Source organism: Lichenostomus cassidix, chromosome 1 (assembly GCF_008360975.1).
Source record: "Lichenostomus cassidix isolate B80296 chromosome 1, HeHo_3.0, whole genome shotgun sequence".
NCBI classification, from domain to species: domain Eukaryota; kingdom Metazoa; phylum Chordata; class Aves; order Passeriformes; family Meliphagidae; genus Lichenostomus; species Lichenostomus cassidix.
Genome location: NC_139479.1, coordinates 86957103 through 86970190, shown reverse-complemented (window position 1 = coordinate 86970190; position 13088 = coordinate 86957103). Strand labels below are relative to the sequence as shown.

Sequence of the window (13088 nt, the reverse complement as noted above, 5' to 3'; positions counted from 1 at the left end):
TTTTCCTGCTAGTATAAGGGTTGTAATTTTTTTTCCCCACAACAAATCTTTATAAAATTTGTCTTATAATTTATCCAAAGGAACACATGATTTAGCCCACTCTGTATAAAATGTATGTTAAAAATACGTTTATTCATATGGCAATAGTTACGTAACTGGTCAGTTAGAGAATTAAAGATGTACCACGAAATTGATCCTATGAGGCTCCTTCCAATATTTCTGTCTATTTTGTGTCGCTGTTGAGCCCCTAGCAGAGAAAAGACCTGGATTCTCAGTGTGGCATAAAAAGAGAGCTTTTATTATTTGATTCCAACTCATATAGATTTTTCAGAGGTCGCTCAGATTGGTCAGTCAGATTGGCCTGAGGGGCCAGGCCTGAACTGTCCAAATCTCGAGACACTGTTTTTAATAACATCCAAACTTTATTGTTGTTTATAAAACACAGGAGAAAATTCTCATGGGAAAGACCTGTGCTAGCCACATATTTTGCCTCTTAGATTCCCTAATGCACGTCAATGCACAGGGAACTATTTGATTTAATTCTGTGGAAAGAAAGATTTTTGGGGAAGATGTATTTAAACAGTCAGGAAAATAGCACAGGAATCTCTTTCAAATCTCATGTTCATGGGGAATGTGGAAGAACCGAACATAAACCAAATTATGTGAGAGCAGCTGTTGAGGATGTCCCTGCTGAGCAGCCATGTGCCTCACAGCTCAGCCAGGAGCAGGACAGCACCCACAGTTTGTGGGGTGAGCACAGCCCATGTGTTTTGCCTGTTGGTGTGGTCAGAGATGCCTGAGGTTTGTTGCTGAAGAGCAGTGAGGGGACAGCAGGGAAGGGCAGAGGATGGACCAACCCTCCCACCATGGGTGTTCCATGGTGCTGAGCTGGGAAGCAGCATATTTCACTGGTGCTGGCAACGCCTTGTGAGGGTGTCATTGCCATGTGCTGAATTTTCAGCAGCTCTGTTAAATGGCAGGAAAGATGTTCCTGCAAGCCACTGCTTCAAGTCACCTGTGAACGAGTTTCTGTCATGAGGGGAAGGAAGACTCCAACACAAGTTATTGCTTAAATAGGTATTTTTTAATTTTTCAAGTGAAACAAATCATGCACAGACTAAGATCAAATATGGGTACATTGCTCCAAACTGACTGACAGCATCCAAACCAGATACATTCCATCTGAAGTGGGTTAGTCAACACAAGGCTCAAGTCCTGTATGTTTTGGTGACAGTCCCTTTAAAATAAATAAACTGCCACTGACACTGAAAAGGGTTATGAAATTCCATTCCTGATGTAACAATAACACAGTGACAGTGATCACTACTTCAGCAAGAGCAGGAAGCACAAAAGGCCATGTCGTTCTTTCCTGAATCAGACAGCTTTTGAATCAACAAATATTTTCCTAGAAATCAACGAGAATCGAAAATGGTCAGTAAGTTGTTTCAAAATGATAGGGAATTCCTTAACATCCTCATAAGGAGCTTGTATTAACCAGAAAAGCATTCACGCTTCATATTGAGAAATAAAACGTGACCATGCCTGTGCTCAAGCAGGTCTGCTCTATTTGTATCAAGGTTTTAATTTAAAGCATTCCAAGAGATTACATTCAAATCTAAATCTTAGCCCTGTTTTTCTGCTAACATAGAGAAACTGTGATGATTTCCAAGGAAAATACAGCAGATAATAGACAATTTACACAATTCTTCATAACATGACTCACATGAAAGTAAAGCAAATTTTGACCTTTTTCATGATTCCACATGAAGGCCCTAATCTACTCATTCCAGTGTCTGTAACTTTATACCTCTGACAACTTCAACTTAATTCATTTGGATCTCAACTAGAAAGGCTAGGCTAAGCCATTGTCCTTTAACAAAGATCTAGTTCTGACAGGACAGGTGGTGCCAAATCCTAGCTGGCAGCTCTTGAAATTTTGGATTGCTCCAGATTAAGACCACTGTGTGTCCTGCAGGACATGCAGCCATTACAGCTACACACGCAGACGCCCCAATGCTTAAAGGTGCAAAACCATTGTGTAAGAGGAGACGCACACAAATAAAATATATAATGTAAAGGATGAGGAAGGAACAGACTGATTTGATGGCTTTCATATGAGCCTCTAAGCTGGGATCCCTGAAGCCACTTGCATTATTTTGCATCTGTCTGGTGTGTGCCCAGAGAGACCGAATCAGCAGGACACTTGAAACAACAGACAGTATTAAAGGCAAAGCTGTACTTGCCTCGCTGAAAGAAAACAAGAAAGTCCATCTGTGTTTCCTTGGGGTTCTCATTACTGGAAAGTTTGTCTTGGATTGAGGAGCTGTGAAGTTGTCATGCACACCATAGTCACCCCAGGTGAAGGGAATTGAAGTTACGAAGGAGCAGAGCCATGATGTGAGCAGCATCCAGGGCATCAGCCTGGGAATCCTTTGCTTCAGCCAGATGAAGAAACACTGTGTAAAACTGGCAATCTTGATACAGTAGAAGACACTAAGCCAGGCACCAAACCAGAGACCGCAGCAGTTCAGAAACATAAAAATTATCCGGGAAACTCGGAACACATTTTCCCTATAATAGGTTTCAAAAAATATAGTCATTAAGCCATCCACTGTATTCCAGGAATGCAAAATGGTTCTGGATGAACTCAGAGAGATCATGATCATATCATATGGGGGCAATGCTCTACTCCTAATGCAGCTTGATAAACTCACAGCCAAGATAATTCCATTTCCTAGAATTCCTGCAATGAATTCAATTATAAAAATTGATAGAAAAAGGAGAACAAAAGATGTGACCATTGCAACTGAAGTGTTTGCAATTGTTGCTCAGCTTCTTCTGGACTCCTGAAAGCCTCAGATCTGCCAAGCACTGCTAATCCCAGTGGAGCTGTTTTGGGCACATGCTCACCTATTTATCTTAGGGACACAAGGATCATAATGTCATTCAGTATTTCTGCTATTTTACATGTTGTTTTTTGGGGTTAATAGCTCAGCTGATTTGTCTAAGCATGCAAATTCAGTAAAGATTCAATTACATAGTTTTCAATTTGCTGAAAGGATTTGCATTGGTAGGATTAGGGAGCAGCTGAAGTGGTGTTTCATATCTCCAGGTTTGCATTCCAGTGTCTGATGTCCTGCTTTATATGTCCAGATTTGGTTTTTATATCTAATGCTTTAATCTCTCTCTGTCTTGCAGTGTTATTGCTTCAGAGTTTGTGAGAGTATTTACTGTGACCTCTTGTAATACTGAATCAGCTCCTTTTCTTTATCAGATATATTCAAATGGCTGCTGGAAGGAGGATTGTCCCGTATATTTTTGGTGTGTGGAGAGTTTTAGGCATTAAAATTTTCATTGCATTCATTCTTGGAGAGTCCCAAAAGTGAACAATAATTTTGTAGTAAGATAAGTACAGAGAAAAGAAAAATCATTTTACCCGACCATTTCACTGGTTCAGTTCTCATGAACCGTGTGCAGAAATGTGGATTTTGCCTAAGGAATTTAAGATCTCTCAATACATAGTGTTACATACAGGAGCAATGGCAGAAATGTCAAACAAATCATTGTCCCACACATATGGAACAGACATACTTTTAAAATTCTGTTATACTTGCTAAAAGAAGTGAATTCAAACACTTTCCACATCCAAGAGGATACAGGTCTACTAAGTGAGTGGAGAGGCTTGGGTTTAGTGAAAAGGTTTGAGAAACATGTTTTATCTGTAGGATAGAGCACACAAAGGTTCTTTAGAAGTGCAGTGGCACAAGTAGCTGTCAGTTGTACACCAAGAAGCTGTGGGCGGTGATCAAGGGAGAAATTGTGAGATATTTTCAAGGCTGTTTCTTAGTATAGTTTGAATTTACTAGTGCTTAGTGTAATCTGTGTTTGCCTAGGGCAGTGATCAAACCTTTTGATCAGGTACCTGTAGGAGTAGAACTTTGTGTGCATTCACCTCACATATATGTACATCTGTTTATATATTTGATACACGTACATGTGTTATGTACATGTCATTTTTAGATACTTATTATTATAATACATACACAGACCAGGAAAAAGATTGAAATAATTCAAGATCGAACAAACAGTACTCTAAAAATGAATTAATTTTAGTATTGGTGCAAACTTTCTGTCCTCAGTAAAAATATTATTAGCAATGGTTTTTAGTGAGAGAAATGGGACTGAGTATGTTTCACACCTTTCTTAAACTCTGGGTTTATCACTTTGAGACAGAGTGATTGAAAGGTGTGTTCAGTTTCTTTTGATGCTTGCTCTGAAAGGCTTTCCCACTACCCCATCTGTAAAGTTCTTCGTTGAAATTCAGATGGAAAATTTCCAGCTTCCTGCTTGTCAAAACTTGCCAAGGAATCAAATATTGTTCTGTTTTCAAATGTTTAACAAAAGGATTCAAAACTCACAGAAGCTCTTCCTTTGGAAATTTTTTTAAATGTTGGAAGTCTACCTGCATGAGAGATTTTCGAGGTGTCACACTTTTTTGGCAAAACAATTGCAAGATTTGTTGAAAAAAAGTTAGTTTCTCACCCACTGTTAGAATTTCACTTTCACCTTGGAGGCACCAAATAAGTGTGTAAATTTTCTTTACAAGATCAGCTTTCTAGCATGCTACTGACAGACGATTCCAAAAGAAAAATATCAACAAACAAAAAACATTTGCCTTCTAGTAATGAAAACTGTGAAGCCCCAGAGCAGAGATCTCCCTGCTACCTGGAGAAGACCATGCTGATGTGGACTGTGACCCTGCAGCCCCTGGCAGAGCTCACTGGAGCAGATATCCACCCTGTAGCCCATGCAGAGCCCCCATGGCAGCAGGTGGTTGTGCCCTGAAGGAAGCTGCACCCTGTGGAGATCTCACCATGGAGAAGTGTTCTGGCAGGAGCTGCAGCCTGTGGGGATCCCATGGTGAAGCAGTTTGTTCCTGTAGGATTGCACCCTGTGGAGAGGATGCCCTCTGCAGTCCCCATTCCCTGTTCCCCTGCCCTGCTCAGGGAGGGAGGAGATGGAAGAGTGAAGAATTGTGGGAATTGTGGGAACAGGTTTCTGCTCGCTCTCTCTTTCCCTCTCTTTGTCTCTCTTTCTCCCTGCCCTGCCCTGCCCTGCCCTGTTCTGTTATTGGTTGGCAATAAAATCAGTTGTTTTCCTCACGTTGAAGGAATTCTCCAAGGCAAGGCAAAGACAGTAAGACCACTGTCAGACCTGCAGTCATATATGCCACATAGGGGCAAGGAGAGCAGATCCGCTCTGTGATAATTATCAGGTTCAGCCAGAAGTTCAGTGTTTGCCAGATATGTCCATAGTGATAAGACATGCCCAGGATCAAGTGAATAATTGCAGTCTGCAGGCCAGGATGAGTATCCAGGTCAGCTAAGCAGGTGGAAAGGCCCAGGCAAATCTGCAGCACAGCGCAGGGAGAGACCAAGGGTGAGCACCAAGCTCAGAATGAGCTCATGAATGTAGAGGGGGCTGAGCTCCACCATGGCTTCTCTCAAGAATTTGTTTTATGGTCTCTCAACTGCACTGTGGATGTTTACTCTGAAACTAGACAGCCAGACCCTCAAAAGCACGGCCTAAATTTTACCAGAATGTACATTCATATCTTTTTGTCATCCCATGTTCCTACATACTCAGAAAAGAATTATACTATGGCGCATAGATTTGTTCTTCCTTAAAATCCTGTTGTGATGGGCACTGAAAACTGAGTACATTGCATGTCTTCCAGAATTTCAGTTATGAAAACTCCAGCAGTGTTTCTGGGAATGCAAATCAGACAAGGACCCTGTAGGGATCTCTCATGTAGATATTTGCATCTCTTACCTTGACCTAATGACTCTAATCTAGTACTGTTTTTTTGCTTGGAAAAGACTGTGCTTTAGAAAATAACTAAGAACTACTCTCTTTCTTTGCATTTTATCACTGATGATTTTTTTCATCATTAATTTACAGAAATCCATAGGAGTGTCTTTAATGGGAAAGACTTTTGTTTCAAATGCTGGCCTCTTTGCTTTATGCCACATGTGAGCAATTTCCTTTAGAAATCTTGTGGTGTTTTTCCTGGATGCTCAATGGAAACAAGTACAAGAGAATGTGGTTTGCATTATCTCCTTCTGCCAGTGTTAGAGCAGGATGAGCTTTGAATTTTGTTTGTTTCCTGATTTCATTGGCTGTATCTGACTTGAACAGAGCTGCCAGAGCGGCTGAGCAGCATTGGTGTGTGTGGAAATAGGTCAGATGTTTTGGAAGGGTCTTAACCCATCACTTTCAAACTTTATCCAGGTTGCCAAGTTAAGATGAGGAAATGAAAGCAATTTCCAGCTTATAAATAAAACAGAGAAAAAGGGAAAAATGTCTACTTTCAAACAAGATGCGTGACATCACAGGATTGTAACTCCTCTAACTCTCGTTTTCCTACTGGTACAGAGGCTACAATTTTGTTTCCCATTTCAAATTTTTGTCAAATTTGTTTAATAACTTATTGAATAGAACATAGGGATTTAGTCGACTTTGTATAAAGGGTATCTTGAAGATGTTTTTATTCATATGAAAATAGTTAGTTTCATTTACAGACAGAAAGGTCTACCATATAAGGTGACTTCCATATAAGGAGACTGACCATATAAGGTGCCTTCCAATATTTCTGACTGCTTTCCCTCTTAGATTCTCAAATGGATGTTACTGCAGACGGAAATGTCTGATTTTATTTTATGGAAATAGCTTAGGAGGGAAGATGTGCCTAAAGAGGCAGGAAAATAGCACAGGGGTGTTTGATGGTGTTGAGCTGGGAAGCAGCAGGTTTCACTGGTGCTGGCAATGCCTTGGGAGGGTGTCATTGCCATGTGCTGAATTTTCAGCAGCTCTGTTAAATGGCAGAAAAGATGTTCATGGATGCCATGGCTGTCACCTGTGAACCAGCTTCTGTCATGAGGGGAAGGAACACTCAAACAAAGAATTGTCCTTTCACGTGGTATTTTAAAATTTGAAAATAAAGCAATTCTCACTCAAACTCAGATCAAACACAGGTACATTGCTTCAAACACATTGACAACATCCAAACAATGCACATTACATCAGGATGGGTTTACTGAACACAAGGCCCAATTCATGTGTGTCTCAGTGACATTCACATTAAAAGTAATTAAATCCCACTGCAGCTGCAAAGGATCATGAAGCTCCAGTTCTAATAAAACATTCATATAGTGACACTGTTCACTACTTTAGAAGAGCAGCAAGATCACATAGCCATCTCATTCTTTACTGAATCATACAGGAATCTGAGCCTTGGCCTTCTTTTTCTATTGTTTTAGAGAAACCATGCTAATTTCCAAGGAAATTACAGCAAATAGGACACAACTTATACAATTCTTTGTAACAAGACTCTCATTGAAGTGAAGCAAATTTCCACCATTCTTCATGGTTCCAGATCAAGGCCCTAAACTACTCATTCCAGTGTCTATTACTTTATACCTCTGACAATTTCAATTTAGCTAATTTAGATGTCCGCTAGAAAGTCCAGGCTACATTACAGTATTTTACATGGATCTAGTTCTGAAAGGACAGGTAGCGTGGTGCCAAATCCTAGCTGGAAACTCTCGAAATTTTGGATTGATCCAAATTAAGACCATTGTGTGTCCTGTAGGACAGGCAGCCTTTACAGCCACACACACAGATTGCTCAATGCTTAAAGGTGAAAAAATTCTGAAATAGAGAAGAAGAAAACAAATAAAATATATAATGTAAAGGATGAGGAAGGAACAGACTGATTTGATGGCTTTCATATGAGCCTCTAAGCTGGGATCCCTGAAGCCACTTGCATTATTTTGCATCTGTCTGGTGTGTGCCCAGAGAGACCGAATCAGCAGGACACTTGAAACAACAGACAGTATTAAAGGCAAAGCTGTACTTGCATTACAGAAATAAAACAATGAAGTCAATCTGTCTTTCCTTGTGGTTGTCATTGCTGAAGAGTTTGTCACAGGTAGAGGAACAGTGAAGTTGTCATGCACACCATAGTCATCCCAGGCAAAGGGAATTGCAGTTACCAAGGAGCAGAGCCATGATGTGAGCAACATCCAGGGCATCAGCCTGGCAATCCTTTGCTTCAGCCAGATGAAGAAAGACTGTGTAAAACTGGCGACCTTGATACAATAGAAGACACTAAGGCAGGCACCAAACCAGAGATCGCAGCAGTTCAGAAACATATAGAGTATATTTGCAACTACTGGAAGAATTGTTCCATAATAGGAGGTTTCATAAAATATTGTCATCAAGAAATCCAATATATTCCAGGAGTGCCAAATGATTCTGGATGAACTCAGACAGGTCACTATCATATCATATGGAGACCATGTTTTGCTCCCAATGCAGCTTGATGAACTGACTGCCAAGATAATTCCATTTCCTAGAATTCCTGCCATGGATTCAATTATAGTGATTGACAGAACGGGGAGAACAAAAGATGTGACCATTGCAACACAAGAGCTTGCAATTGTTGCTCAGCTTCTTTTGGACTCTTGAAATCCTCACAACTGCCAGGCACTGCCAACAATCCCAATGGAGCTGTTATGGGCACATGCTCACCTATTTATCTCAGGGGCAGAAGGATCATAATGTCATTCAATATTTCTGCTATTTACATGTTGTTTTCTGGGGTTAATAGCTCAGCTGATTTGTCTAATCATGCAAATGGAATAAAGATTCAATTACATAGTTTTCAGCTTGGTGAAAGGATTTGCATTGGTAGGGTTATGGAGCAGCTGAAGTATTGTTTTTCTGTCTGCAGATTTGCAGTTCAGTGTCTGATGTCCTGCTTTATATGCCTAGATTTGCTTTTTTTACCAGATGCCTTAATCTCTCCCTGTCTTGCAGTGTTATTGCTACAGGGTTTATGAGAGTAGTTACTGTGGTCTCTTGTAATACTTGGTCAGCTCCTTTTCTCTATCAGCTATGTTCAAATGTCTGCTGGAAGGAGGATTGTTCCATGTGTTTTTCGTGTGTGGAGAGTATTAAGTAGTATAATTTTCATTACATTCTTTCTCGTACATTTTTTTATGTCCAAAAAGTGAACAATAATTTTGTAGGAAGATAAGGACAGAGAAGAGGACAGTCATTCTACCAGAGTAGTTCACTTGCTTGTTGTTCACAAGCCTCCTGAAAAATTGTAGAATTTGTCTAAGGAATTTAGATGTGGCAATATACAAGAGCAATAGCAGAAATGTCAATCAAATCAGTCTTGCTCTCATTATGGAACATGCATACTTTTAAAATTCTGTTCTACTTGCTAAAAGAAGTGAATTCAAACACTTTCCCAATCCAAGTGGATACAGGTCTTCCAAGTGAGTGGAGAGGCTTGGGTTTAATGAAAAGCTTTGGGACTCATGTTTTATCAGTCAGATAGAGCACAGAAGGAAAGACACAAAGGCTCTTTAGAAATGCAGTGGCACAAGCAGCTGTCAGTAGTACACTATGAAGCTGTGGGCAGTGATGAAGGGAGAAACAGTGAGACTTTTTCAAGGCTGTTTCTTTGAGTAGTTTGAATATACCAGTGCTTAATGTACTCTGTGTTTGCCTAGGGCCGTGATCAAACCTTTGTGATCAAGTACCTATAGGAGTAGAACTTTATGCTCATTCACCTCAGATATATGTACATCTGTTTATATATTTGATACATGTACCACTGGATGTGTTATGTACATGTTATTTTTAGATACTTATTAATGTAATACATGAACACACACCAAGGAAAAGATTGAAATAGTCCAAGATCAAAAAAACAGTACTCTAAAAACTACTTAATTTTTGCATTAGTGCAAACTTTCTGTCTTTAGTAATAATATTATTAGCAGTAGTTTTTAGTGAGAGAAATGGGATTGAATATGTTTCAGTGCTTTCTTAAACTCTGGGTTTATCACTTCTTGAGAAAGTGATTGAACGATGTGGCTCTCTGTTCAGTTTCTTTTGATACTTGCTCTGAAAGGCTTTCCCACTACCCCATCTGCAAAGTTCTTTGTTGAAATTCAGACGGAAAATTTACAGCTTCCTGCTTGTCAAAACTTGCCAAGGAATGATGTATTGTTCTGGTTTCAAATATTAAATAAAAGGATCCAAGACCCACAGAAGTTTTCCTTTGGAAATTTTTACAACAGTTCAGGACATTCTGCTTTCAAATGTTGGAAGTCAAACTGCATGAGAGTTTTTGGAGGTGTCCCACCTTTTTTGGCAAAACCAAATGCAAGTGTCTTTTAAAAACAAGTTAGTTTCTCACCCACGGTTAGAATTTCACTTTCACCTTGGAGAGACCAAATAAGTGTGTTTATTTTTTTAACAAAGTGGCATGCTAAATTTCTAGCATGCTGCTGACAGACGACTCCAAAAGAAAAATATCAACAAACAAAGAACATTTGCCTTTTAGTAAAAGAAAACTGTGAAGCCCCAGAGCAGAGATCTCCCTGCTACCTGGAGAAGACCATGCTGATGTGGACTGTGACCCTGCAGCCCCTGGCAGAGCTCACTGGAGCAGATATCCACCCTGCAGCCCATGCAGAGCCCCCATGGCAGCAGGTGGTTGTGCCCTGAAGGAAGCTGCACCCTGTGGAGATCCCACCATGGAGAAGTGTTCTGGCAGGAGCTGCAGCCTGTGGGGATCCCGTGGTGAAGCAGTTTGTTCCTGAAGGATTGCACCCTGTGGAGAGGATGCCCTCTGCAGTCCCCATTCCCTGTTCCCCTGCCCTGCTCAGGGAGGGAGGAGACAGAAGAGGAGGCAGAGGAGGGGATGGGGGGAAAAATTTCTGCTTTTGTTGTTTCTTTGTCACTTCATTACTCTGTTATTAATTGGCAATAAATTAAATTATTTTCCCCATGTTGAGGGAAAACCCCAAGGCAAGGCAAAGACAGTAAGGACAATGTCAGGTTTGTAGGGTGAGCACAGCCCATGTGTTTTGCCTGTTGGTGTGCTCAGAGATGCCTGAGGTTTCTGGCTGAAGAGCAGTGAGGGGACAGCAGGGAAGGGCAGAGGATGGACCAACCCTCCCACCATGGGTGTTCCATGGTGCTGAGCTGGGAAGCAGCATGTTTCACTGGTGCTGGCAATGCCTTGTGAGGGTGTCATTGCCATGTGCTGAATTTTCAGCAGCTCTGTTAAATGGCAGGAAAGATGTTCCTGCAAGCCACTGCTTCAAGTCACCTGTGAACCAGTTTCTGTCATGAGGGGAAGGAAGACTCCAACACAAGTTATTGTTTAACTAGGAATTTTTTAAGTTTTAAAAGAAAGCAATTGAGGCACAGACTAAGATCAAATACAGGTACCTTGCTTCAAACAAATTGACAGCATCCAAACCAGATACATTCCATCAGAAGGGGCTTAGTCAACACAAGGCCCAAGTCCTGTATGTTTCGATGACAGTCCCTTTAAGAGTAAATAAACTGCCACTGACCCTGAAAAGGGTTATGAAATTCCAGTCCTGATGTAAGAATAAGACAGTGACAGCGATCACTACTTCAGCAAGAGCAGCAAGATCAAAAGGCCATGTCATTCTTTGCTGAATCATACAGAAATCTGAGTCTTGTCCTCGTTTTTCTGCTGTCTTAGAGAAAACATGGTGATTTCCAAGGACAATACAGCAAATAGGAAACAATTCAAACAATTCTTCATAACAAGACTCTAATATAAGTAAAGCAAATTTCCACCCATTTTCATGACTCCAGATCAAGGCCCTAATCTACTCTTTCAAATGTCTATAACTTTATACCTCTGACGATTTCCATTTAGTTCATTTGGATCTCAACTAGAAAATCCTGGCAAAATGATTCTCTTTAACAAGGATTTAACTTTGACAGGACAGGTAGTGTGGTGCCAAATCCTAGCTGGCAGCTCTTGAAATTGTGGATTGCTCCAGATTAACACCATTGTGTGTCCTGCAGGACAGGCAGTAATTACAGCTTCACAAACAGATTCCCCATCACTTAAAGGTGTAACACCATTGAATAAGAAAGGAAGCAAACAAATAAAATATACACTATAAAGGATGAGGAAGGAACAGACTGATTTGATGGCTTTCATATGAGCCTCTAAGCTGGGATCCCTGAAGCCACTTGCATTATTTTGCATCTGTCTGGTGTGTGCCCAGAGAGACTGAATCAGCAGGACACTTGAAACAACAGACAGTGTTAAAGGCAAAGCTGTACTTGCATTACAGAAATAAAGCAATAAATTCATGCTGTCTTTCCTTGTGGTTGTCATTCCTGAAGAGTTTGTCACGGGTAGAAGAGCAGTGAAGTTGTCATGCACACCATAGTCACCCCAGGCAAAGGGAATTGCAGCTGCGAAGGAGTAGAGCCATGATGTGAGCAGCATCCAGGGCATCAGCCTGGGAATCCTTTGCTTCAGCCAGATGAAGAAAGACTGTGTAAAACTGGCAACCTTGATACAATAGAAGACACTGAGCCAGGCACCAAACCAGAGACTGGAGTAGTTCAGAAACATATACACTGTGTTGATAATTACAGAAAAATTTTCATCATAATAGAAGGGTTCACAAAATATAGTTAAAAATACATCCAGTATACTCCAGCACTGTAAAATGATTCTGGATGAACTCAGCGAGATCATGATCATATCATATGGGGACCATGTTTTGCTCCTAATGCAGCTTGATGAACTGACTGCCAAGATAATTCCATTTCCTAGAATTCCTGCCATGGATTCAATTATAGCAATTGATAAGAAAAAGAGAGCAAAAGATGTGACCATTGCAACACAAGAGCTTGGAGTTATTACTCAGCTTCACCTGGGCTTCTGAAAGCCTCAGATCTGCCAGGCACTGCCAATCCCAATGAGCTGTTATGGACACATGCTCACCTATTTATCTCAGGGGCAGAAGTATCATAGTGTCATTCAATATTTCTGCTATTTACATGTTGTTTTCTGGGGTTAATAGCTCAGCTGATTTGTCTAAGCATGCAAATTGGATAAAAATTGAATTACATAGTTTTCAGTTTGGTGAAAGGATTTGCATTGGAAGGGTTATGGAGCAACTGAAGTGGGGTTTTTCCATCTGCAGATTTGCAGTCCTGATTTA

General features: G+C 40.6%; 3 protein-coding genes across 3 annotated transcripts; all 3 read right to left on the bottom strand.

Moving 5' to 3' along the window:
- Positions 1–1660: 1660 nt before the first annotated feature.
- LOC146445128 (taste receptor type 2 member 40-like) lies at positions 1661–2827 on the bottom strand. The gene has a single exon (XM_085057409.1). The coding sequence runs from the start codon at positions 2799–2801 to the stop codon at positions 1884–1886; it is 918 nt and encodes a 305-aa protein (XP_084913535.1). The 5' UTR covers positions 2802–2827; the 3' UTR covers positions 1661–1883.
- Positions 2828–7544: 4717 nt separating this feature from the next.
- LOC146445127 (taste receptor type 2 member 40-like) lies at positions 7545–8480 on the bottom strand. The gene has a single exon (XM_085057383.1). The coding sequence runs from the start codon at positions 8478–8480 to the stop codon at positions 7545–7547; it is 936 nt and encodes a 311-aa protein (XP_084913509.1).
- A 3311-nt stretch (positions 8481–11791) lies between these two features.
- LOC146445126 (taste receptor type 2 member 40-like) lies at positions 11792–12760 on the bottom strand. Its single transcript, XM_085049766.1, has one exon. It carries the CDS (start codon positions 12758–12760, stop codon positions 11792–11794), a length of 969 nt encoding a protein of 322 aa, XP_084905892.1.
- Positions 12761–13088: the final 328 nt, after the last annotated feature.